General features: G+C 38.2%; 1 protein-coding gene across 1 annotated transcript; it reads right to left on the bottom strand.

The window, feature by feature from the left end:
* Positions 1-556: 556 nt before the first annotated feature.
* Positions 557-14,957, bottom strand: LOC115256823 (leucine-rich repeat-containing protein 15-like). The gene is made up of 2 exons (XM_029855802.2): positions 14,900-14,957; positions 557-1,902 (listed from the first exon to the last, which is right to left on the bottom strand). Exons 1-2 carry the CDS (start codon positions 14,917-14,919, stop codon positions 831-833), a joined length of 1,092 nt encoding a protein of 363 aa, XP_029711662.2. The 5' UTR covers positions 14,920-14,957; the 3' UTR covers positions 557-830.
* Positions 14,958-24,700: the final 9,743 nt, after the last annotated feature.

Consider the following 24,700-nt stretch of genomic DNA (forward strand, 5'->3'; position numbering starts at 1 on the left):
TCACTTCACACATTTCATCATTTCATTCTCCGTAATGCTCCAATTGAGCTGATTGAGCCTACATATGATATGTCAAACAAACATTGAGAAAAATTTTTTAGATTGTTTTTTTCTTATTGAAAAAAAAATACATTTCTTCATATATTTTTTGGGAATTTTGCTAAAATTTAAGGAGATCGTCCCAAAAACTCGCCAACATCTTGAATTTCATCAATCTGACGCAAAACCTGCATTCAGATAATCGAATGGTATTGTATTCAGCTTTTAAATTATGGAAAAGGATTTGAAATTTGATGAACAAAACGCAAGATATTTGAATTTTAGTAAATTCCATATTTTCAAAAATTGGGAAACTCAATATTGAGTTAAAACTTGAAAACTGCTCTACTTAAAATATTTTGAGACGCGGTTTCGAAATTCACTTAAAAAATTTTGGACGTTGAAGAAGTTCACGACCTTCATTTTTTTTGTGAACTAGTGTTATGAAAGACCTTGATTTTTTAACCATCCTTAATTACGAAAAAATAAATGCGAGTCCAATAATTTTGAAAGAGAAGTTATTACCACATGAGTGGTCTATGGGCTAAACATTGCTGAATGTTACATCGGTGGACTTTAATTATATGTTGCACAAATAAAGAAACTGTGGATTATGTGATATTTTTCACAACGTCAACTAGAAGATCTGTGTAGATGTTACTTTTTATTGCCGTGTATTCTACCATGAACTTAAGCTAGATACAAATATTTTTTTATTCTAAGATTAACATAATTCAAAAATGTCTAACATTAATATTTTTATATTTGCAAATGGCATGGGCTCTGCCCTCTCAATGTCTGTTCGATACATTGCCCCTGGAGGCCCTCTCAATGTCTGTTCGATACATTGCCTCAATAATGTCATTCGAAACATTTTGTTGCTCGATGACTAGTGAGGTGAGATTTTTAAGCTGATCTTCAAATGTTTCAATTCTGTCACCTAAATTAGAATCCTGTTGACTGCTGTTGATTTTCCCTTCAATTTGCTTTAACCAGTAGTAAATAGTGTAAATCTGCTGCTGCAAATGAAAATATGATGGACAATCCAATTCGAACATACCCACACTTCTTTCTTCACAAAATAAATTTGCAAAATATGGATTGTGTTGGCTTGGATTTTTTCTCAATAACCTATCTTTCCAACCACAGCTTAGTGGGTTTCCAGAAATTTCTAACACTTTTAGCTCGCGGAAATGATTAACTGTGAAAAATGTCAAATTGTTTGCCCTGAGATCAATGTTGGTAAGATAAGGCATGACCCATTCGCATACGTCAACATATTGAAGTTGATTTTTGTCAAGATACAAGTTGATGAGCGACGGCAGACTCAACGGACCATTACTGTAAATGTGTTTTAAATTATTAGAAGACAGACTCAGCGTTTCCAAATTGTCTAAACCAATAAACTGCTCTAGTTGAACTGTTTCTAACAGGTTGTTTGAAAAATCTAAAACTTCCAATTTTTTCAACTGATTAATATTTTTTGGAATTTGTTTCAGATTTATTTCTATACATCGAAAGATCTTTAGTTGATAGTCCTTTCCCCGTTCGATTGTCACATTATCAGTAATCGTTTTATATAGACCGAAGAGGTATAATTTAGGATTCATCTGAATTGAATGAACTGATCCATAATGAAACTCGATTTGGCTGCATTTCTTGAATTCATCTGTAAAATAATGGGGAAGATTGCCTACATAAGCACGATGAAAAATAAACTTTTGTGTATCGGGTATTATTTTTTTCATCTTAGCAGCGGAAGCAGGCCAACTGAAATCATGAATTTCAACCTCATTTTTCCTGTGTTCACTTTGACGCACACTTAACGATTTTATGTCATCGATAGAAATTATAATAAGTATTCTGCAAAAGATATATTGAAATCACTATTAACAACAACATTGAACATTTTATTAACCCGTATCCGTCCAACAGAAAGAATAAAAATGTAAAGGCTGCCATTTCAGCAATTTTCACCCGATTTCTTTCATTTTTGGACCATTGCATCGTTTGGATGCCTTGTTTTAGGAAGCCTTTTGGCCATTTTTCAATATTCCGGATATCCAAAGTTATTGCGGTGGGTCACTGGGTCACATCCGGTAAAAACGATCCCAACTTAATTTCGCCACTAAATTTCTTACACTATTTGATGAACTTCCACTTTCATTTTAACAAATTTTCATAATCTAGACCACAGTGATATTTTTAGAAGCAAATTAGGCGATGCATCCTGTTTCAGACTTGATCTCTGTTTGGAATCTTCTCCAGGGCCCTCAGGTAACCGAAGTAACCAAGAACGGTCAAATATTATTTTTTGTTCAAGTTCAGCAACATGGGTATCAAACTTTAACATTTTTCAATATCAATTAGAAAATGGTCATGAATAATCAGAAATGTCTTGTAACAGTTTTACTAAAATTTGGTAACCTAAAATTTTGTCTAGATAAGTTACAACTGACCTGGATCAGTGCTATCTTTTCATAGAAGCGTCATAGAAGAAAATTTTCTTTTACAAAGATGCTCATTCTGATGTTTTTGACATTTGTTCTGAGTACATCTAAACTCTCAGATGTAAACAAAAGAAACGGTGGTTTACTTTATAAAAAATGTAGAAAAAATCAAGCTTGATTAATTTTTCGTAAAAAATATACAAAAATAATGTTTTTACTATACGTTTGCAGACATAGACAATAAAATTTTGATTTATTGATATAAACCAATGATATCGTAGGTGAAATGACCATGTTTTTTTTAAATAACAAGAAAAATGAGATTTACAAGTTATCTGGTAACTCATGAAGCCGCAGATGATGGGAGCTATTTTTTACTAAAACAAAACAACTGGCACTGTTGTTGGATCGACAAAATGATCGGGACAGGCAAAATTTTCACTTTTCAAAAAAATGTGCAACTACATAGCTGTAACTTTTCTAAAAGTGCATCAAGTATTCTCAAGTTTTCAACTAGTTGTGTATCAATGGTCAAAATTTGGAAAAGATCGGGATATTCTGCACAAAGTTTTAAATAGCATACAAAAAGGTATAATTATCTGGAAGCTAACTTTGGGGCTGTCCATAAACCACGTGGTCATGAGGGGGGGGGGGGGGTTCGGCCAATGACCATTTTGTATGGACCAATAAAAATTGTTGTATGAACTAATGACCACGCGGGGGGGGGGGGGGGGGGGGTTGAGAAGTCCCAAAAAAATGACCACGTGGTTTATGGACAGCCCCTTTGAGCTGTTATATATCTGGATTCAATGAAACGAAAGCAATGAAATATTGACCATTTATGACTTATAGAATAAGCTATGAAAAACTTTTGATTAAACTAAAAATTCTTAACACGGAAGAAAATCATAACGATTAGATCTTGCACCGACTTTTCGAACCCTCTAAGCAGAATACCCTTTTCGAATGAGTGTAATCAGTTTTGTACCTTTGAAATCCACCTTATGTTACTTATCCTTTGACAGATACCTGTATTTCGACTACCATTTGTAATCTTCCGCAGTGACAGTAAATTATTTATTAATTTATTTGTATTGATTTATGTAACGTATGGACAACCCTTTTCTTATGTGCTACACTGTGGTGAAATCTAGCGCGTATCTATTTAAGTTTTATGCACCAAAATATTGTTCCACATAAAAAGGAAATTGCACCATCAAAAATAAAATTGCACCATAGAAAATAGATACTTACTTACCAATCAGGCTAAGGCCGGGGTGGCCTCTGCTGTACATACTAGCCGTCTCCATTCCACTCGGTGCATGGCAGTTTGTCTCCAGTTCCGCACTCTGCCTAGAGTGCGCAGATCGTCCTCCACTTGGTCGACCCACCTAGCGAGCTAGGTCCTCGTCTTCTTGTACCGGTCGGATGACTCTCGAGAACCATTTTAGTCGGGTTGCTATCCGACATCCTGATGACGTGACCCGCCCACCGTAGCCTCCCGATTTTCGCGGTGTGGACGATGGTTGGTTCTCTCAGCAGCTGATGCAGCTCGTGGTTCATTCGCCTTCTCCAAGTCCCGTCTTCCATCTGCACTCCGCCGTAGATGGTTCGCAACACTTTCCGTTCGAAAACTCCAAGGGTGCGTTGATTCTCTGCACGTTGGGTCCATGTTTCGTGCCCATTGAGGACAACCGGTCTTATCAGCGTTTTGTAGATAGTTAACTTCGTGTTACGGCGAACTTTATTCGATCGTAGAGTTTTCCGGAATCCAAAGTAAGAACAATTTCCTGCCACAATGCGCCTCTGAATTTTTCTGCTGGTGTCGTTGTCGTCGGTCACCAGTGAGCCCAAGTACACGAATTCTTCAACCGCCTCGATTTCATCACCGTCGACATAAATTCGGGGTGGCGGGCGCGGTGATTCCTCCCTGGAGCCCTTTGCCATCATGTACTTTGTCTTAATGACTAATCCGATTCGCCTGGCTTCACTCTTTAGTCAGATGTACGTTTCCGCCATCGTTTCAAATTTACGAGCAATAATATCAATATCATCGGCGAAACCAAGCAGCTTAACGGACTTCGCGAAAATCGTACCACTCGTGTTAATCCCCGTTCTCCTTATTACACCCTCTAACGCAATGTTGAACAGCAAGCACGAAAGACCATCACCTTGCCGTAACCTTCTGCGAGATTCGAAGGGACTCGAGAGTGTCCCTGATACTCGAACTACGCACATCACTCGATCCATCGTCGCCTTGATCAATCGAATCAGTTTATCCGGGGATCCGTATTCGTGCATAATCTGGCATAGCTGTTCGCGACCGATTGTATCATACGCCGATTTTAAATCGATGAACAAGTGATGTGTGGGCACGTTGTATTCGCGGCATTTCTGCAACACCTGGCGGATGGCGAACATCTGATCCGTTGTAGCGCGTTCACCCATGAATCCAGCCTGATGCCCCACGAACTCTCTTGCAATTGGTGATAGACGGCGGCATAAAATTTGAGAGAGTATCTTGTAGGCAGCGCTCAGTAGTGTGATTGCGCGGTAGTTCCCGCAATCCAACTTGTCGCCCTTTTTGTAGGTGGGACACACTATACCTTCCATTCATTCCTCCGGTAATACTTCCTCCTCCCAAATCTTGGTAATGACCCAGTGTAGTGCTCTCACCAGTGCTTCTCCACCGTATTTTAGAAGCTCGCTTGGTAGTTGATATGCTTCAGCGGCTTTGTTGTTTTCAACCGGCCAACCTCCTCCTCAATCTCTTGGAGGTCAGGGGCCGGAAGTCTTTCGTCCTGTGCACATACTCTAAGATCTGTTACCATGCCACCTTCGGTACTTGCAACGTCGCCATTGAGGTGCTCATCGTAATGCTGCCGCCACCTGTCGACCACCTCACGCTTGCTCGTGAGAATATTTCCGTAATCATCTCGGCACATGTCGGCTTGTGGCACGAAGCCTCTGCGCGAGCGGTTCAGCTTCTCGTAGAACTTTCGTGTGTCCTTAGCGCGGTACAGCTCTTCCATCGCTTCGCGATCTCGTTCTTTCTGCTGGCGCTTCTTCTCCCGGAAGACTGAGTTCTGCCTGTTCCGCGCCTGTTTGTAACGTGCCTCATTCGCTCTCGTACGGTGTTGCAGCATTCTCGCCCATGCTGCATTCTTCTCGTTTTTCAACTGTTCACATTCGCCGTCGTACCAGTCGTTTCTGTGATTCGGAGTCGCGAAGCCTAGTGCACGTAGTCTTGAGCCACTTCTACGTTACGCAGCGGCTCGATGTTGAGTCGCGGCCTTCGACTTCGACGCGTGGTGATAACTGTCGAAAGTTTTGAGCGCATGCATACAGCTATGATCCGAATCTATATTCGCACTGCGGTATGTGCTTCGTATATCATTGGTATATGACATTGGTTATATCCGAGAAGAATTTACCGTCGATTAGAACGTGGTCGATTTGATTTTCTGTTTGATGGTCGGGTGATCTCCAGGTGGCTTTGTGGATATCTTTGCGGGAGAAGAAGGTGTTTCGGACTATTATACCTCGAGAGGCTGCAAAGTTTACGCATCGCTGGCCGTTATCATTCGATACGGCTTGCAGGCTGTTTCGCCCGATTACCGGTTTGTACATTTCCTCCCTTCCTACCTACGCGTTCATGTCGCCGACAACGATTTTCACGTCACGCGGCGAGCAAGCATCGTATGTTTGCTCTAGCTGCGCGTAGAACGCTTCGTTCTCGTCATCTCGCCTTCGTGTGAGCAGTGGACGTTGATGACGCTGTAGTTGAAGAAACGGCCCTTAACTCTCAACATGCACATCCTTGCGTTGATCGGCTGCCACCCGATCACACGTTGTCGCATCTTGCGTAACGCTATAAATCCTGTTCCCAGTTTATTGGTGGTGCCACAGCTTTGGTAGAAGGTAGCCGCTCGATGCCCGCTTTTCCACACTTTCTGTCAAGTCCAACAAAGTTCCTGCAACGCCACGATGTCGAAGTTGCGGGGATGTAGTTCGTCGTAGATTATCCTGTCACATCCTGCGAAACCTAGTGACTTGCAATTCTAAGTTTCCAATCGTAGTCCTTATTTCGTCACGTGGGTCTTTACCGATTGTATCGAGTCGTCTTTTCTCCTATGTTATTCGCAATGGGGATTTTTACGGGTGGCTTATTGGGCCTACGCCAACACTCCTGTCTCGCCGGAGGGCCATCGTGCCAGTTCTGTTTAACGTCCCAACCAACACTGGGACAACCACGCTGATGGGGCTACCACCTTGGATCTAGCTGGGCGTGGTGCAGCGTTTCTTATTCAGCCGCTGGATGCCAGAACAGACGCTGTTTGAGCCGCACCTCCTTCAGGTATCAGGTATCAGAAGGCCGGCTCCAGAGGCACGTTATCCTCCATTTGGGACATTTGTGCCATCGCCATACATATGAGCCTATTTCATCATTTACCTGAGGGAGAATGGGACAAGGGATGGGAATTGGGAAAGGGAAAGGTGATGAAATAGGAAGGGGTGCCATAGAAGAGGGAATGAGCGCATAAGCGCAACGAGAGCTCATAGCTCATACCACAACGGGGTTAATCAGTGCCCTGAAAAGGACACTGTAAAACGCATAAGCGTAAAAAGAGCCTATAGCTCATTGGAGGTAGCTTGCGACGTCATGCGACTTTCAATATGACATAGAAAGGCACGTCATCAAAAGCATCCTCAATATTCAAGAAATCACCCAAGCAAAAACTACGTTTGAGCGAGTGCTTTCTTGAAAACGTATACAACTTTATGTAAAAGAGTCACTGTGGACATCCCAAATTGGGAGACATGGGAGTTCACATGAACAGGCATGTTAGCCAGACGAACATCACAGATGTGATAATCGACAATGCACAATGGTCCGAATCCACGTTTTAGCAGGAAAAAAATCCGTATCTCTGTTTTCGTTAATTTTAGGCGTTTGGTATCTTCAGAGAAGTTGTTTGTATTTGTTTGCTGCATCTTTTCCAAAAATTTTTGATTAGGGTGGTCCTCGTCCTAACTCAAATCTGGAAAAGAATTTTTTAATTTTAAGTCATACGCGATCGAGTTCTTCACAAAAGTTGTAGGCAATGCTATTTTGAGCAACTTTGCTGAATACGCCGTTTATCTAGCTCTTTATTTGAACATAGTAGGTCAATTTTAAGTTTTGACTTAGGGTGAGCCCCCCAAAAACGGTTTTTTCGCAATAACTTTTTTATTTGATTTTTTTCGAAGATGTGAGCTTCGGAGCATTTGAAGAGCAAGTAATGACGCATATTTGTTCTGAACATTGCATGTTGCTAGGTCTTGTCATTCAAATGTTATGGGCAATTTAGACTTAAAAACAACGATGTCTTCAAATGCTTATATCTCATGGAGCTGGTAAAATAAAAAAAGTTCTTTAAGCGGCATTTGGAAGGTCACATATAAAGTCAAATGTGGAGCAAATATTACAAGAACGTTATTTTTTAAATTGGAATAAATCGACTCCAGAAATCCTCTTGAAAAATCGAAAAACTACTTATAACTTATACAATTTTAAAGATAGAGTCAAACTGTCTTCGGAAAAAAGTGGGTTTTCACCATACCTAAAAGTTTCCCATACATGTCTTTTTTGTAAAACGTGAAACAAAAGCTTGAAATTGATAATTTGATTTTAGAGAATATAATCGTTCTGATTTCCTAGAAAAACATAGCATGTACCCTTAAGAATCAAATTATCAATTTCAAGCTTTTGTTTCACGTTTTGCAAAAAAATCGTGTATGGGAAACTTGTAGGCATGGTAAAAACCTACATTTTTTCCGAAGACAGTTTGACTCTATCTTTGAAATTGTATGAGTTATAAGTAGTTTTTTCAATTTTCTAGGGGATTTTTGGAGTCGATTTATTCCAATTTAAAAAATAACGTTCTTGTAATATTTGCTCAAAATTTGGCTTTATATGTGACCTTCCAAATGCCGCTTAAAGAACATTTTTTATTTTACCAGCTCCTCGAGATATAAGCATTTGAAGACATCGTTGATTTTAAGTCAAAATTGCCCATAACATTTGAATGACAAGACCTAGCAACGTGCAATGTTCAGAACAAATATGCGTCATTACTTGCTCTTCAAATACTCCGAAGCTCTCATCGTCGAAAAAAATCAAATAAAAAAGTTATTGCGAAAAAAAAACCGTTTTTGGGTGGCTCACCCTAAGTCAAAACTTAAAATTGACCTACTATGTTCAAATTAAGAGCTAGATAAACGGCGTATTCGGCAAAGTTGCTCGAAATAGCATTGCCTACAACTTTGCTGAAGAACTCGATCGCGTATGACTTGGAATTTAAAAGTTCTATTCCAGATTTGAGTTAAGGCGTGGACCACCCTAATCAAAAATTTTTGGAAAAGATGCAGCAAACAAATTCAAACAACTTCTCTGAAGACACCAAGTGCCTAAAATTAACGAAAACAGAACCACGAATTTTTTTCCTGCTAAAACGTGGATTCGGACCATTGTGCAATGCGTTTCGAGCATTTCAGAAAGAACGACGTAACCAGATAAATCTGGAACTCATTCCTTCTTTTTACAACGCACGCACCCTTTCGGGATAAAACTACAGAGTAATTTCATGCCATGAAAATACCCAATAGAAAACTACAAGAGTTCAAAACATATTTGAAAAACTCAAATCCCTCTGGAGAAAAATAGGATAAAGCCCCATTTGCTCCAGAAGATTTGAAGTAAGCAGAGTGTTTTAGTGCTCACTAAATCGATTCTATAGCTACAATCCTCGGGGTAGAAGCTAAAGATTCGTAGCTATACAAAAGACTGGTTTATCCGAAGATATTTAGAACTTGAACAGGTCCGAGTTCCATTCAGGAATACCTCTTGCGGTCCGCACAGACCGCAGAGGACAAGCTTCTTTCAAAGCAGTAGCTATGGTATACCACAATGAAGGGCGTTGTAATAACAAAACCATAATGAAACTCTCTTGGAGTAGCAATGGAAGCGATTTATCCATAAAATGTGATCGTAACCAATTATTACAGGTTCCCTAGCTTGTTGAGCAGGGACGCCTGAATACGCAAAGCTTGCGAAGGAACACTCCAAAGTGCAAAAAGGTCAAATGGAGAGTCCTCATCTGACACATGCCAATCAGTCAACTCATGACAAATTCTGCTCATGCAGAGTTGGGTTAGGTGCAATCAGAGTCTAAAATTTTCATTTTCAATGAGTGAAATTCAACGTGAATTTTGAAGATTCTCAACTGAGGGATCAAAATAAAATTCATTTTGGTGAGTGAATTTTTTCACCTTTTCATTCATTTTTCTGTCACTGAAAATTTTCACTGAGAAATAAAACTGGAGCGTAACCCCCGATTAGACTTCCAATTACCTCAAAACTGGTGTATAGTAGTTAATTAGAATATTAATTATGTTCTCTATTTATCCTTTAAGTCGGATTGTGCGTCTGTTAACAGAAATTGGACATTTTACGACGTGCGAAAAAATATTCGTGACAGAGAATTGAATGAAAAAAGAGAGGCATTCAGCTGACAATGAATGTGGCCAAACACGAATGAAAAAATGAGAATGTCAATCTTCACTTTCAATCTTCGAATTTTTTACTCTCTGGGTGCAATTCTATGTTAAGTTAACCATGAACTACCTAAGTATTCCATCAAACTGAAGCATCTCAAATCAATGTTTGAGCTACTTCAGATGCCAAATATCAGCGAAAAGATGCTGAAAACAAGAGCTTGCTTGAAGGCATCCATAAGGAAAGGTTGAAACATACTGTTAACGTTATTCTAAAATAGAGCATGCTTGAGGCACGACAGTTCATCTATAATGAAAAAAGCAAAGCTGGGTTCACAAGGTAACCTAAACAGAAGTTACCCTACGAAAATGAACTTTTTGAAGTAGATCCACTTGGGCTACATACGCTTTTTACGCTAAAATTGATCTGAGGTTTCCTTGCCGTAGCCACTACCCAAGCTAGACAGGATTACACTCTTCACAATCACAGCACAAAAAGGAAACATCAACGACGAACCAAATCGTGGTCAATTGAAAAACGCCAATGGCGAAAACGCATTCAGCGAACCCATATAGGCAGTTATGTAAGCTAATTAACAACATTTGAATAACCCCGCCCTTATTTAGCCTCAAATTTGAGACTTAAGAAGGGCAACTGATTATCTCGGAGAAACGCAAGGTCCACTGCACCATTGCTCCGGTTAGCGCAGTAAGGGCGTAATACTGTGGAGGACGCCCTAATTCGCCACAGGCTCCGTTTGTGGTTAGGTTTTTATTAGACCCCCCTAACCATTCATTCCTTGGCACGGTAAGCATAAAGCCGCATAACACCATGAATTAGGGGTCACCTGTTTAGTGGACTCTTACCACTGGATCAGGCGGTCCGTAGTGTTATTCTTAGCCAATTGAGACAACCGCTACCGACACTACACAGCTATCTAGGCTGATCGGGAAAAGAAGTTAACATTGATGGCCAACTTCCAAACGAACCCGAACAGCCGCCAGCGTTTCTTATTCAGCCACTGGATGCCAGAACAGACGCTGTTTGAGCCGCACCTCCTTGGTGAACAGACGCTCGGGTCGAACCTCCTCAATCTAGCTGAAGTCAGAAGGACAACAGTGCCCAGGCTGCACTACCAGCTAAGCACACAACTCTTAGCTGGCGGTCTTTGTCATCGTTTGACCCGTGGAAGCATGAGGTAGGAACTTGTGAGGACCAGAGCTATGTTGGACGCTCTCCTTATCGACTCACCGTTTGGCAGCCCATATAAAATAGATACATGCACTATAAAATTATCACACTGCACCATAAAACATATGAATTGCTCCATAAACAATTGAAATTTCTCCACTGAAGTACTGCAATGTGAAGAAGTATTGAATAGCCGCATTTAAATTGCGACAATATGGACACTATGCTATTTTATTGAGCATTTCTTGTATATTATGAAGCATTTGTATTTTATTATAGTGCATTACTCCATAACTATGGATGCAAAGTTACACTGCTAATGAGAAAATTTTATGTTTTATCGGACGGTTTTCTGTAAAGTATGGAACGTTTCTAATTATTTATGGGTAATATTGCACATTTTCATGGAACATATGTTCAATTTTTATGGAGCGCGTTTTGATTTTCTATGAACCGTTTCTAGCTTCTAATGGGTGCAATAAATAGGCTGCCCTGGATAACTCACACTGAGGAAGATTACAAGTGCTAGTTGAAATACGCGTATCTGTCAAAGGATAAGCAATATAGGGCGGAATTCAAAAGTACACAACTGATTAGACTCATTCGAATAACGATTAGATTATTTTCTAATTAAACACCAAATTATCCGAAGCTTCTACATCATCGTTTCAAAATTCAAGATGCTAATTATAATTCATTTAAATTTCCTGTAATTTACTTGAATAAACATATGTTTTGAAGGAAAGCAACAACATAGCTGGCAATAAATTGAAAAAGTAATTGGATGTACATTAAAAATAGACCAATTTACTAAAAAAATCATAAATGAAATCGCTAAATCTTTTTCTCTTTTTAATAATTTCAAGTTAAGTCAAGCGTTCCTCAGTGATCATTTAATTAGTCATAAATCGTCATAATTTCATTGCATTCGTTTCATTGAATCCAAAGATATATCAGATCAAAGTTGGCTATGGGATAATTATACCTTTTTTCTATACTCTTTATAACTTTATAACAGAATATCTCGATCTTTTCCAAATTGTGAACACTGATACACAACTAGTTGATCAACTAACAGTGAAAATTTGAGAATACTTAATGCACTTTTAGAAAAGTAACAGCTAGTTGAACATTTTTTGAAGAGTGAAAATTTTGACTGTTCCGATCATTTTGTCTATCCCCTGTTATTTGGGCAGATTTTGTTGTTGGTTCTGCTAAACCAAACCAAACGCCATTTAACCCTCGAACGATCGCGCTGTTGTATTTTGTACAACACGTTGAAAAAATCTCGCTTTTTGTACTCAGCATTAGCGTGGTGCTGACGCAGGTAGTCAACCGCGCGAGTTACGGAAGGTTTAAAAAAAAAATGAGTTGTATTGACCAGTCTATGTACAAACAATTATAATTTTTCCATCGGAATCTACCACAGAGAGATTCACAAAATCTCCCTTCATATGAGCCACTTTTTCGATTCCCTGCAGTGATACCGGAAAATCCAACAAGCTTCATTTGTGGTAAATAAAAACAACAATGGATGTTTCTCTTTAGTGGACGACCTAATTGACTTTGGGAAAATTGTAGATGTTTCATCGAATAGCGGGAAGGTCCAGGGAAGTACAAAAAAATATATATGCACGCAGAAACCGGCCTGAAACATGATTCTTGGCGACAGTCATATCACAGACAAATAAACGTATCATTCACAGACAAACAGACCTAACCATTTGAGAGTTTTTCGAATAAAAACATAGTAATGGAAACATATTCGCATGAGGCATAAAGACTGTGTTGGCCAAATTTGAAATAGGTAGTGGTAGTGTGCAAACATCAAACTCGAAAAAAAACAATACAAATATCACTGGTGTACTATTGACCCACAATCGGATTTTGAAATCTACCTATAAATTAATACATGATGGTATTGATAAGAGTGTTATGTCTGTGTAACATCTATACCATTTGCCTCGAAATTCTGTCATTCTGTTTAACTATCACCATTCATTTGGGTGGCCCCAATATTCAGCATCTGTAGCCTCAGGGAATCCTAAATTATTTGATATTATTAAATGTTATAAAATTGTTGAAAAAACGGTACATTATTCCCGGTAATCGGATATCGTTGAGTTGACCCAACTGATGAGTATAAATAAAAATAAATACTGTTGATAGGTTTGTTGAAAACTTTAAAAATCATATGTAAAAAAGTTTTTGATCGATACTGTATAATTTTTGGACCAGTCTTTTGATGGTGCCACCATATTGATACTTAATGAAAAGTAAGAAGCTTTTTGAAGAAGTGGAACGATCGGAGAAAATCGACAAAAATATTGGAAAATATTCAGTCAACCGAATGGCGCATCAATTTTGTAGAAGTAAAGTATCATAATCCACGATAAAATTAAAAGCTCACAGTAAGGTGGCTTACAGTTATATGAAAAACAAAAATTTCGAAAAATGCCAAGTCTTACCTCCTAAATCAGATGTTTTGGACTCCCAGAAGCTACGTTCAAAATTTGAGCAAAATCAATTGAGCCTAAGGGGGCGCTCAAAACGCTTGAAGTTTGTATGGGAAAACTTGGCCAAATGTATGCAGAAATTTCAAGTTTTCGAATTTGGCCGCTTGGTGGCGCTGTAAGCGTTCAATAATCAAACCCTAGCCCACAGTCTTTCTGGCTTGGTATTCGTTAAATTTGAAAATGTTTTTGCTCAACTGTGTTTATTTTTACGATTTCCATTTCATTTGTGATTCTTTTACATCACAAGATTCAGTTTGATCTTCCCAGACGAGCTTCAGCCAAAAAAAAAGTTGACACTTGCATGTTTTTATGTAATAATCATTCTTGTTTGTCAGTTTAAGTTAGAAGTTTGTATTTCAAAAGTCATGAACACCACAAAAACATTTTTATCTTTAAGCTATAGTATGTATTTCATAACATCTTGCTAACATGTTTGTTTGTTTTCATTTAGTTACATAATAACTTTCAAAAAACTAATACTTGTTGCAGAAGACATTTTTTGTGCGCTTTTTCGGTCAAGATTTTAGGTAACCAAATTTTAGCAAAAACTGTTACAAGATATTTCTCTGAAGATACAAAATCTCTAGGATGGATACCCAGAGCACTAGCGTTCTGCCCAGTGCCCGTGTGGGATATCCGGATCGGTCCTCCCGGTGGCCAATCATTGGCCGCCAATGCGCGTAAAACCAGTTCAAGTGATCATTTTCTAACTGGTACTGAAAAATGTTAAAGTTTGAAACCCATATTGCTGAACTTGAACAAAAAATTATATTTGACCGCTTCTGGACCGGTCCCTGAGGGCCCTGGAGAAGATTAAAACAGGGATCAAGTCTGAAACAGGTTACATTGCCTAGTTCTCTTCTGAAAATACTCAGTGATAGATTATGAAAATTTGTTGAACTGAAACTGAACTTTCAGCTGTTAATCTAAGAAATTTAGTGGCGAAAGGAATTTGGGGTCATTTTTACCGGATGTGACCCAGTGACCCACCGGAATAACTCCGGATGTCCGGAACATTAAAAAATGGCCAAAAGGTTTCCTAAAACTAGGCATCAAAACTAAGCAGTGGTCCAAAAATGAAAGAAATCGGTTGAAAATTACAGAAATGGCAGGTATTTGAATTTTATTCTCGCTGTTGGGCGGATACGGGTTAAACCTCTACTCACATCACTGAAAATCCTTGCATCCTGAATGCGTTCTCGAACGGGTTCACTTTCACTGGCTGTACCGATGTTTGACTGGGAAGTTGTTTCAGTTGCTTTTTATATGTTTGGGGCAGATCGGAAGTACAGAAGAGCATTAGGGTGATGCAATACTTCATTTAAATAGTCAGGTTTTTTTTACGCGAGGGATACGTACCGCGCTGAAAAAAATCAGTTCAAAATTAAAAAAAAAACGCAAAAAAAAGTCACCATTTCTCGACGAATCATGTAAAAAAAAGATGATTATTTTTTTTGTATGGAGATTTAATTTACGGGGCCGCGTAAAAGAAAACTGCGTAAAAAATGACCTAACCGTATATTGTTCACCGCATTAACAATATGGGTGAACGCAGAGTCGCGCGCGCATGAATTCGTTGATTATTATTTTCTATTCTCGCTTTGTTCGCTGCATTCATCAGGTCATGGGAGTTCGGTAGCTGAACGGCATGGCACTCTTGTCCCAATATCGCATTGGAACAGTAATACACTATTGGGTGGATGCATATCGACTGGTGAGCTTATTTCATGTTATTGTTTTTTTATCCAACGTACAATCTAGACAACTTGAACAACAATAGTTTTATTATGGTAACAGTATTTATGCATTTATTCAACCAACACTGAAAATATTGACGCTGCATGTGTCAGATTAAACACCTTGGTATCACATCTGTTTTTGTTGCATTTTGCAATTGAAGGGCTAAGAAGCAAAGGGGTGTAAAAGACAAACTTATTTTCGAGTGAATGAGGTTTAAAGTTTTTCAACATTTTTTCATCCAAAACAAAATGTGTGAAGTTTTAAAATGGATCCAATTTCAATTCCAATTCGATTTATTATGTTTTTTTCTAATCATCACAAAAAGTTCCTTAAAGCCTGGACTCTGAAGAATGTGTTTATATGCTCAGCTCAAAATCGAGAACAAGGGGCGCTTACACCTCTTTGCATCTGGGCCTCTCAATTTTGAAACGCTTCTGAATTGTTTGCTACCGGAGGTGTCAGCGTTGTCTCGAAATGTGTTTCCAACAGACAATATCTCTTATAAGAGCTCGAAATCTTTTCAGATTTAAACTTTTCATCCATGCGCGGTCCACCCTAGATTTGAGTCTATGTGGTTTACGCTTATGCGGCAAACGAAAATTTATCTGTGAGAAACGCGATAACAGCTTTGACCGCACAACGGGTTCAATTCGAATTCCAGAATTGAAATCGTTACAATATAGACGAGTGCACCGCCCGCTGGAAGTTCACTCTGGCAGCGAATTTTGACACCACAGCGGGGTCGACTCTCAACAACTTCTAGCCAGCTAAATATTTGTTTAATTTATTGCAACTAGTTTTCGCGATGAAGTTGCAAAAATATGAGCTTGTGCATTAACTATATGCATATGCATTACTTTAAATGGAAATTCATGTAAGAAATCAAAGAAAAAAATTATCAGCGCATTTTGGTAATGCATCTCTGAGTAGAAGTTGTTGAGAGTCGACCCCGCTGTGCTGTCAAAAATTTTCAGGCTCAGTGAACTCAATGTTCATCGGTGCACTCGTCTATATCGGAAATGAAATGTTGAGTTGTTTGAACAAATGACGTTGCAGCAATATGAATGCCACATTAACAACATCAATCTTCCGGGATATAAATTCGAAAAAAATTTCAAACTTATGATCGTATTAAAAAGAAATAACATATTTTTAATTTTTTTGTGTAATAAATAGTTATTTATGCAACGAGTTGCAAAACGATGACTTTTCCAGCACGAGTTGCACATTTATCAAACGAGGCTTACCCACTGTTCGTAAATGGGAATTTTGGAACTTTATCATAACCGGAATTTGCCAGCACATTACATCGCAGCAGAGCAGCCGCAGACTAAAAAACTACCGTTATGTGGGGTACATTTAATCAGCAGAATCCTGCTCATGAAATGCTAAAACAACATTTTCCAAGAATCTGTTTCGGATCACGAATGTTGTTTCGTAAACTGCTCATATGAAAAGACATTGAGTTCTTGGGAATCGAGCTTCATGAATGTTCAAGTATATCGATTGTTTTTTTTACTTTGTTTTGGATCGCCATAAGAAACACTTTATAAAACCCACGTCTGGAATGAAAATTACAAACAATGTGGGATTCAAAACTGCTCTCTTTCTTCTTAATGCCTCTACGTCCCCACTGAGACTTGGCCTGCCTTTCTTCCTTGAGCACTCACAGTTATTAAATGAAGGGCTTTCTTTGCCTGCCATTGCATGTATTTGTATATTGTGAGGCAACGTACAATGATACACTATGCCCAGGGAGTCGAGAAAATTTTCCCGATTTGAACGGGAATCGAACCCGTCGTTTCCGGAATGGCGAACCATAGCCTTAACCACTAGGCTTACTGGAGACCAACCACTCTGTCAACTAAATATGATTTTCACCCAATTGATTTCATTGTCGAAACTTAAACACACATGGTATTTGTCAGTATGTAATTATTTCATTGACTAAAGGTATTTTTTAACTCCCATTAGAAAATTTGCATGCCTTCAGGTGCTATTTCTAGTCTTGGTTTTTTTTTTCTCAAATAACTGCAAATGTTTAAGATTGTCAGGATTTTTGGCAACAAATATGAACTAAGGGACCTCGATTTTAGCTTTGTTGACCATAGAGTTTTTTGCATAGATATTCAACCTCAATTTTCTCCCCGAAAGAGAGGAGAACGGCAACGAACGGGAATCAAAATAAGCCACTGGAAACTGTCAAAACTCGTGTGGGAGAGAAGATGACAGGAAGACCGTGATTGTACCTCACGTTCATTCGTGACGTCATTCGTGCAAAATTGTGGAACTTTATAGCCGTGCGGTTAGGGTCACCAAGCTTCTAATCGCACCATGCTATGGGGTGAGAATTCGATTCCCGCTCCGAGCGATGAAACTTTTTTAGTAAGAACAGTTTCTTCTCCGTAGCCACTGGTGTATGCTCCGTGTGTCCCTTGTCTAGTGTTATGCTTCATTCAGTCTGTGCAGCCTCTGGCTGAAGACGGTGTCCGAGAAAAAAAAATCAATTGCTGGTAAGTATCCATCTCAGATACTGTTTTTTAGCTGAAACTGAATGACTACGGTGATTGTTTACAGTTTTACCGCAGACAGACGTTCAAGTTTGACTCAGCAGCTTGTGTAAAAAACATGGCCGCCACAAATTGCCAAGTGGCAATCAGCGAACAGATGGCGTTAGCGATGTTCATATTCAATCGCTGCCTCACATGTGCGTTGCGACCAACAACTGTCACCACGGTCGTCTTCCAGTCGGATGGCGGGAAAAGACCGCACGTGTTGCACGCTAATAATGTTTCCACATGATTTGTGCAGAGTAAATGACTTTTATTTAATGTTTAAAATTTTTTGCACAAATTAGCGCAGGACTCTTGTTAAATATTTTACACATTATTACTTTTATTTTACATAGATTTGCTTGAATTAAACTGCATTTGGATGAACTTCACTCGCATTGGAAAATCTTTGTGAATGTGACGCAAATGTAGGAATGATTTTGACAGTGTTTGTTTTGATTTTATTTTTCGGTGGGTGGTGAATTGGTTGGCAAGTAAGCGGCTGGAAGCACGTGGTTTCTCAAACTGTCAACTGCACTGTGGCAATTGGTTGCCTAGGTGTCGCTAGTGAAAATTTACATTGAAAATTTGAATAAATTTGTTCGAGCTAGAACGTCTGTCTGTGGTTTTACGTTGTAGACGAGTGCATCGCCCGCTGAAAGTTCACTCGAGCAGCGAATTTTGACACCACAGCGGGGTCGACTCTCAACAATTTCTACCCAGCTGAAAAATTGTTTAATTTATTGCATCTAGTTTTCGCGATGAAGTTGCAAAAATATGGGATAGTGCATTAACTATAAGTATATGCATCACTTTTAACGAAAATTCATGTAAGAAATTACAGAAAAAAAAATATCAGCACTTTTTGGTGATGCATCTCTGTGTAGAAGTTGTTGAGAGTCGACCCCGCTGTCAAAAAATTTCAGGCACAGTGAACTCAATGTTCATCGGTGCACTCGTCTATCATTACGTTTTGCATAATGACGTAACGAATGAACGATCGGTTTATCCACATTCGCCACGTTCTCTTTCCTCGCACACGAGTTTTGACAGTTACCGGTGGTTTTTTTTTCTGATTTCCATTCGTTGCCGTTCTTTTCCCTCTCAGGCGAAAGTTGAGGTTATTTTATTATACAAAAACTCAATTCCCAATCATCCACACACGGATTGTGTTGACAGGCCATTCGTTTCAAGCAGTAACTTGTGTCGTTCACCTACAGAGAATTGAACGAAATATTGTGCTGTCGGAATGCCCTTTCAGCACGCTGCGTGTCAGTGTGTGTGTGTCTTGTCCAGTTCTCTTATGACTGAAATAACAGTGACAGGCAAACTAAAACACTGACTACTTGGGTGATCAAAAACATTCATTTCAAATTATTAACCATATTGAAGATAGTAATAAAATAATTATAAGCTTGAAAAATGTTCAAGATTTCTAACAAAATTACCCCAGATAACTGTTTTTGTGAACAGCTGAACCGGTGAATACTTGTGCTATTGTGGATTTACCGGCTACTTGTATTCTACCGGTTACTTAAGTAACCGTTACAAAGTAGCCGTTTGCATATAAAAATCAACTCGATTGTCAAAAAGTGAATGTCGCTGAGTAGCTAGTGGCAACGAGGAATAGCGCATACAATAAAAATGTTTATAAACATGTTTATTGCAGACTACATCTCAAATTGGACTATCACACTTTTTTTGGTACGCCTAAAAAGTGTGATAAAAGTGCACATTTGCCTCGGATCGTCTCGACGTCTTCGGTGCACTCATTCTTCCATTTACAAGGAAAAAGTGCACCGAAGACCTCAACTCGATCCGACGTGACCCTGCGTTGCAATCACACTTTGAAGGTGTGTGCACACTATTGTGTCAGTCCAATTTGGGGTGCAGTCAGCAATACGTTACTCTTTTTATAAAACGGCCACACTGAAGCGACCGGTAGAATACAAGTAGCCGGTAAAACCACAATACATGTATTTGTGTATTTCAAAGAATAAAAATTGAAAGAATGCCATCTCTTGGATTTTTCTAAGTAAACGTCAAGCGACAAGACAAGTGGCGCTCTCTAAGCGTATCAAGGTGGAAGCTCTCTGTAATAGTATTCATGATTTGTCTTAAGGACATACTTGTTAGAATCCCAATATGACCGCCACAATGGCCGACTTTGACACCTACTCACGATTTTGAGGGCAAAAATCTCTTCGTAAACAAAACCAGCGCACCTGAGCTTCTTATTTTACAAGTGAGCAAGAACAGAATAATAAAATTCATTGTTGTTTGAAGCTTGCTTCTTGAAATTTGTGCGTCTGAAGTTTTGATGCACTGTTGAACCGGAATTTCAAGACGTTTGTCCTCAAGAGAAGGTGGTGTGAGTATGTTTTGGAATCCGCATACATTCAGTAACGCACACTACCGCGTGAAAGTTGAACTTTCATCCGCAGAGAGCGCTGCGGTAGTGTTCCCCCGAGTATCAGCGGAGTGGACATTCTTGATATTCTTATTATTTGGTTATTCGCCAACGAGTAAAACATGCAAAGACTCTTCTATAATAGAATTCTCAAAGCAGACGAATTGACCGCATGCATTACATTCAATCTAGTTCAGCCTTCTGCTGTATTTCCAAAGTTGCCCAATTTTAGGGTGCTTACCTGCCTTATTATTTTCTTTTTTTCAATTTCCTGCGTTGTAGAACGAGTTGCAATGTTTGAGCGAGAATATATTTATTGCTGATGAATCACATGAAAAACTGTTTCTCTACACATCAACTAGCAGATAACAAACGGCAGTCCGTTGTTTGCACCGTTACACTTACAAAACGATCCATGAAAAATTAACAAATGATCGATTGATAACTTCTGAATATTCCATAGAAGCATACCATAAAATCATAAAACAGTTATTTGGATCCATGAGAAATTGTCTCCAGTTAGCCTGGTGGTTAAGGCTAAGCATCGCCAATCCGGAGATGGCGGGTTCGATTTCCGTTTCGGTCGGGGAAATTTTCTCGACTCCCTGGACATAGTGTATCATTGTGTTTGCCTCACAATATACAAGTTCATGCACTAGCAGGCAAAGAAAGCCCTTCAATTAATAACTGTGGAAGTGCTCAAAGAACACTAATTTAAAGCGAGGCAGGCCAAGTTTCAGTGAGAACGTCGAGCCATAAAGAAGAAGAAAAAGAAGAAGAAAAAATGTCTTGAAAGTCCCATCTGTTCGTAAAATTCAGCAATAAAAAAATCCACAATTTTATGAACGGCCCCAAAGAATCCCAAGAATGATCCATAAAAAAATAGGAAAGATCAAAAACAATTAGTAAACAATCTATATAAAATGAAAAACAATTCACAAAAAATATGAAAACGATTCATAAAATATGAAAAATGATCCATTAAATTTAGGAAATAGACCTACAATGTGAATTTCAGAAGAAAGACATCCATGGTTTTTTTGGTTCAACATTATTATGGCTTATTTTCTAATTTTATGATTCAAAAAAATTATGGTACGTTTCCAAAATTATATGGATCAATTCCATATTTTATAAACCGTTCTACAATTGTTTTTTTAATTGTTTTATTATTTTTCATGGATCGTTTTCCCGTTTTTGATGATCCATTCATTTAATATATTTTGAGAGATCATTTCCTATATTTTGTGGATCATTCTATGGATCTTTTTAGCCATTTTATGACACGGATCATAAAATTATGGATTTTTTTAGCTAAATTTTCCGAAAAAAAGTGGAACAATTCTACAATTCATCATGGAGCCAGATTACAGCTTTATGCTGTTCTCGTATGCTTTTATGAAATATTGTCATGGATCATTCATGGCTTTTTTCCGATATTTTTCCGATAGCAAACCACCATTCGTGATGGAACGACTTGAACATAGCATCCCACCTCGAACTAGGAGATGTGCGAAAAAAACAGTATTCGCATGTTATCTTTTTCGTTGAGAAGGGGAAGACCATCATACTGCCTCTCGTAGTACTGTGGAGAAATTTTAGTCGAGATATGATTGTTAACCATGGGTTTAGTTTAAAAAATGAAAGCAATCATTCACCTGATTTTACAGAATCACTACGATTAGGTAGATATTTTCAATTTAAAAATATCTATCAAAAATTGATTGATTGATTTATCTATGAGTAATTCTCACTAAGACCGGCCCACTATTTACACCTTGTCTTCAAAATTGCTTAAGGTGGCGTTTTTTTGAAAGTCCTCGCCAAAAAAAGCGAAATGTTGTTGAAAAGAGGAAAGATACAGCTATTATTTACCATTATAAAAAATTGGGTCGGCCATATTGATTTTGGCCGCCATCTTGGATTTTATACCAAAACTCTTTTATCACCATGATGGCAACCACCGATTATCAAAATTTTTGCATCAATCGAAAGCTGAGCCATTTATTCATAACATATCAAAAAATAAGAGATGTCTTTATCTCCTATCAAAAACTATCTGCAATTTTGTAAATCAAACCACGTTTTCTCCATACCGGCAAAGACATGCAATAGCATCCGAATTTATGCCTGCATGTATACACAAAGTCCCAAATGGAGGAGAACGTGCCTCTGGAGCCGACCTACTGGTACCTGATACACAAAGGCACCTGCCGCAAAATTTGGGTAAATCGGAGGTTTGTTTCCGTTTTTGACTGTTTCTCAATGATGCGGACATTGCTTTTATAACTTTTTTTTAGTGTTCTGAAAACCTTAAACTTTCAGCTTTTCATAAGTGGGTTCATATTTTAAATTCGTGTTCGTAAATACTGCGAAAAAAGGCTGCATTTATGTAAACGGCCTGCACCGGGCCCAGTGCGCAAAAGTGGCATGGTTTACAAAACGGCAGATAACTTCTGAAAGAAGAAAAATACATCTCTGAAAGAGTTTTGAAATAAAAATCCAAGATGGCGGCCAAAATCAATATGGCCGACCCAATTTTTTGTAATGGTAAATAAAAGCTCTATCTTTCATCTTAACAACATTTCGTTTTGAGGTGATTTTTGGAGAAACTTTCGAGTTATAACGGTTTAAATGAGCCACCATTTGACCAAAATCGAGAGGTCTGCTAAAATTGCTGTGGCTCTAACTACCGGGGATCCATCAATTTGAGTAACCAAATGTATTTTCCTTATTTTGTGAGCGAGGGCTTTTAGAAAATCGCCACCTAAAACATTTTGGAAGACAAGGTGTAAATAGTGGGCCGGTCTCAGCGAGAATTACCCCTATATTATAGAGACTTTCAACCCTTGGCTGGTTCGTCTCTCTCTATCAAAAAGATTTTTCCATACAATCAAAGCACAATTTATGTTTTATTTTACTTATTTCTGCATGACAAATTTCATTCAAATGTAAAAAGACGATTTACGATAGAAAGAAGGTCATAGTAGAGACAAGTTGAAAACACGATTGTTGGTATTTTCACCGTGAAAATACAAAAGCAATATTTTATTATAAACTGCTAATATGCTACATATCATCAGGATCACCTTTTGCTGAGATCTACTTTTTGTTTAATTCAACTAGAAACTACATCAATCACAGATAATATCATACAGAACACCGTTTCGAAGAATAATTCCAGGGTAATCATCGAAAAAGCTTTCGATGGAATTCTTTGAAAAGAAAAAAAACTTCAAAGACTTTTAAGATGAATCCCTGCACACATCTTCGGTGAAGTTTCAGAATGATGCAAATAATTTCTAGAAATCTAGAGCAATCCTTGAAGGAATGTCTGAAGGAAATTGTCTAGAAAAGGCTTGGATATATTTCTTTCGGATCATCTGTGAATTTGTACTGTAATTTGCATATCAATTTCTGGATGAATCACTAGAAAAAAAAAACAATTCTTTGATGAAGACATCTTCTGAGCAATTGATTTAGCAAGCCTCAAAGCAATTGCTGATGATTTTTTATTTCAAATTCCAGGAGAAATCCTAAATTGAATTTGAGGAAGAATCCTTAACCCTTGAGCTGTTGCACTGTTGTTTTTTAACAACACGTTGAAAAAATCTCGCTTTTTGTGTTCAGAATTAGCGTGGTGCTGGTGGAGTGGCCAACCACGCAAGGTACGGAAGGTTAATATTAATTTCAAAAAAAATGTAATGAAGTGCTTGAGAGATATCTCGAAAGAATTGGAAAATAATGTTTCGAGTAGTTTGAAGGAGAACCGTAAAAATGTTCTAGAAAAAGTTCTTTGAAAAAAAAACTTCGTAGAAATTTCAGAAGAAATTTTCCAACGCATTCTTAGACAAATATTCAGACGATTATGCAAAAAAAACCTGGAAATTTTATGGAAAAAAATGCTGACTAAGTCTTGATGGAGCCTTTCGATAAAAAAGCATGGTCGACTTTTTTTGGAAAAACTTCGAATAGCTAATGTCAGGAACGTCAGACGAATTTCTGGATGAAAACTAAAATAAATTTTTAAAAGAATTTCTGTAAGATACTTCATTGAAGTAATGTTCCCGGATAGAACGACATAGATTTCAAAAAGGTTTCTATTGCAACTTTACGATAATTCGTTCCAAAACCATACAAATACTTCCTACAGAGCAGGTCCTTTGGTGATTGGTTTTGTTTGATTTAAATTTTACAAAAAAAAAAACATTGTTGAAATGATTTTAAGCGCTATTCCAGCTATCCATAAAACCAGAATTTAAGAG

The sequence above is a fragment of the Aedes albopictus genome, chromosome 1, assembly GCF_035046485.1.
Source record: "Aedes albopictus strain Foshan chromosome 1, AalbF5, whole genome shotgun sequence".
Taxonomy (NCBI): domain Eukaryota; kingdom Metazoa; phylum Arthropoda; class Insecta; order Diptera; family Culicidae; genus Aedes; species Aedes albopictus.

Bases quoted from the DNA above. Each gene is read 5' to 3' on its own strand.
- LOC115256823 (XM_029855802.2), bottom strand. From the start codon at position 14,919: ATGCAAGGATTTTCAGTGAT. The intron at 1,903-14,899 runs GTGAGTAGAGGT...TATCTTTTGCAG, and splicing joins ATGCAAGGATTTTCAGTGAT to AATACTTATTATAATTTCTA.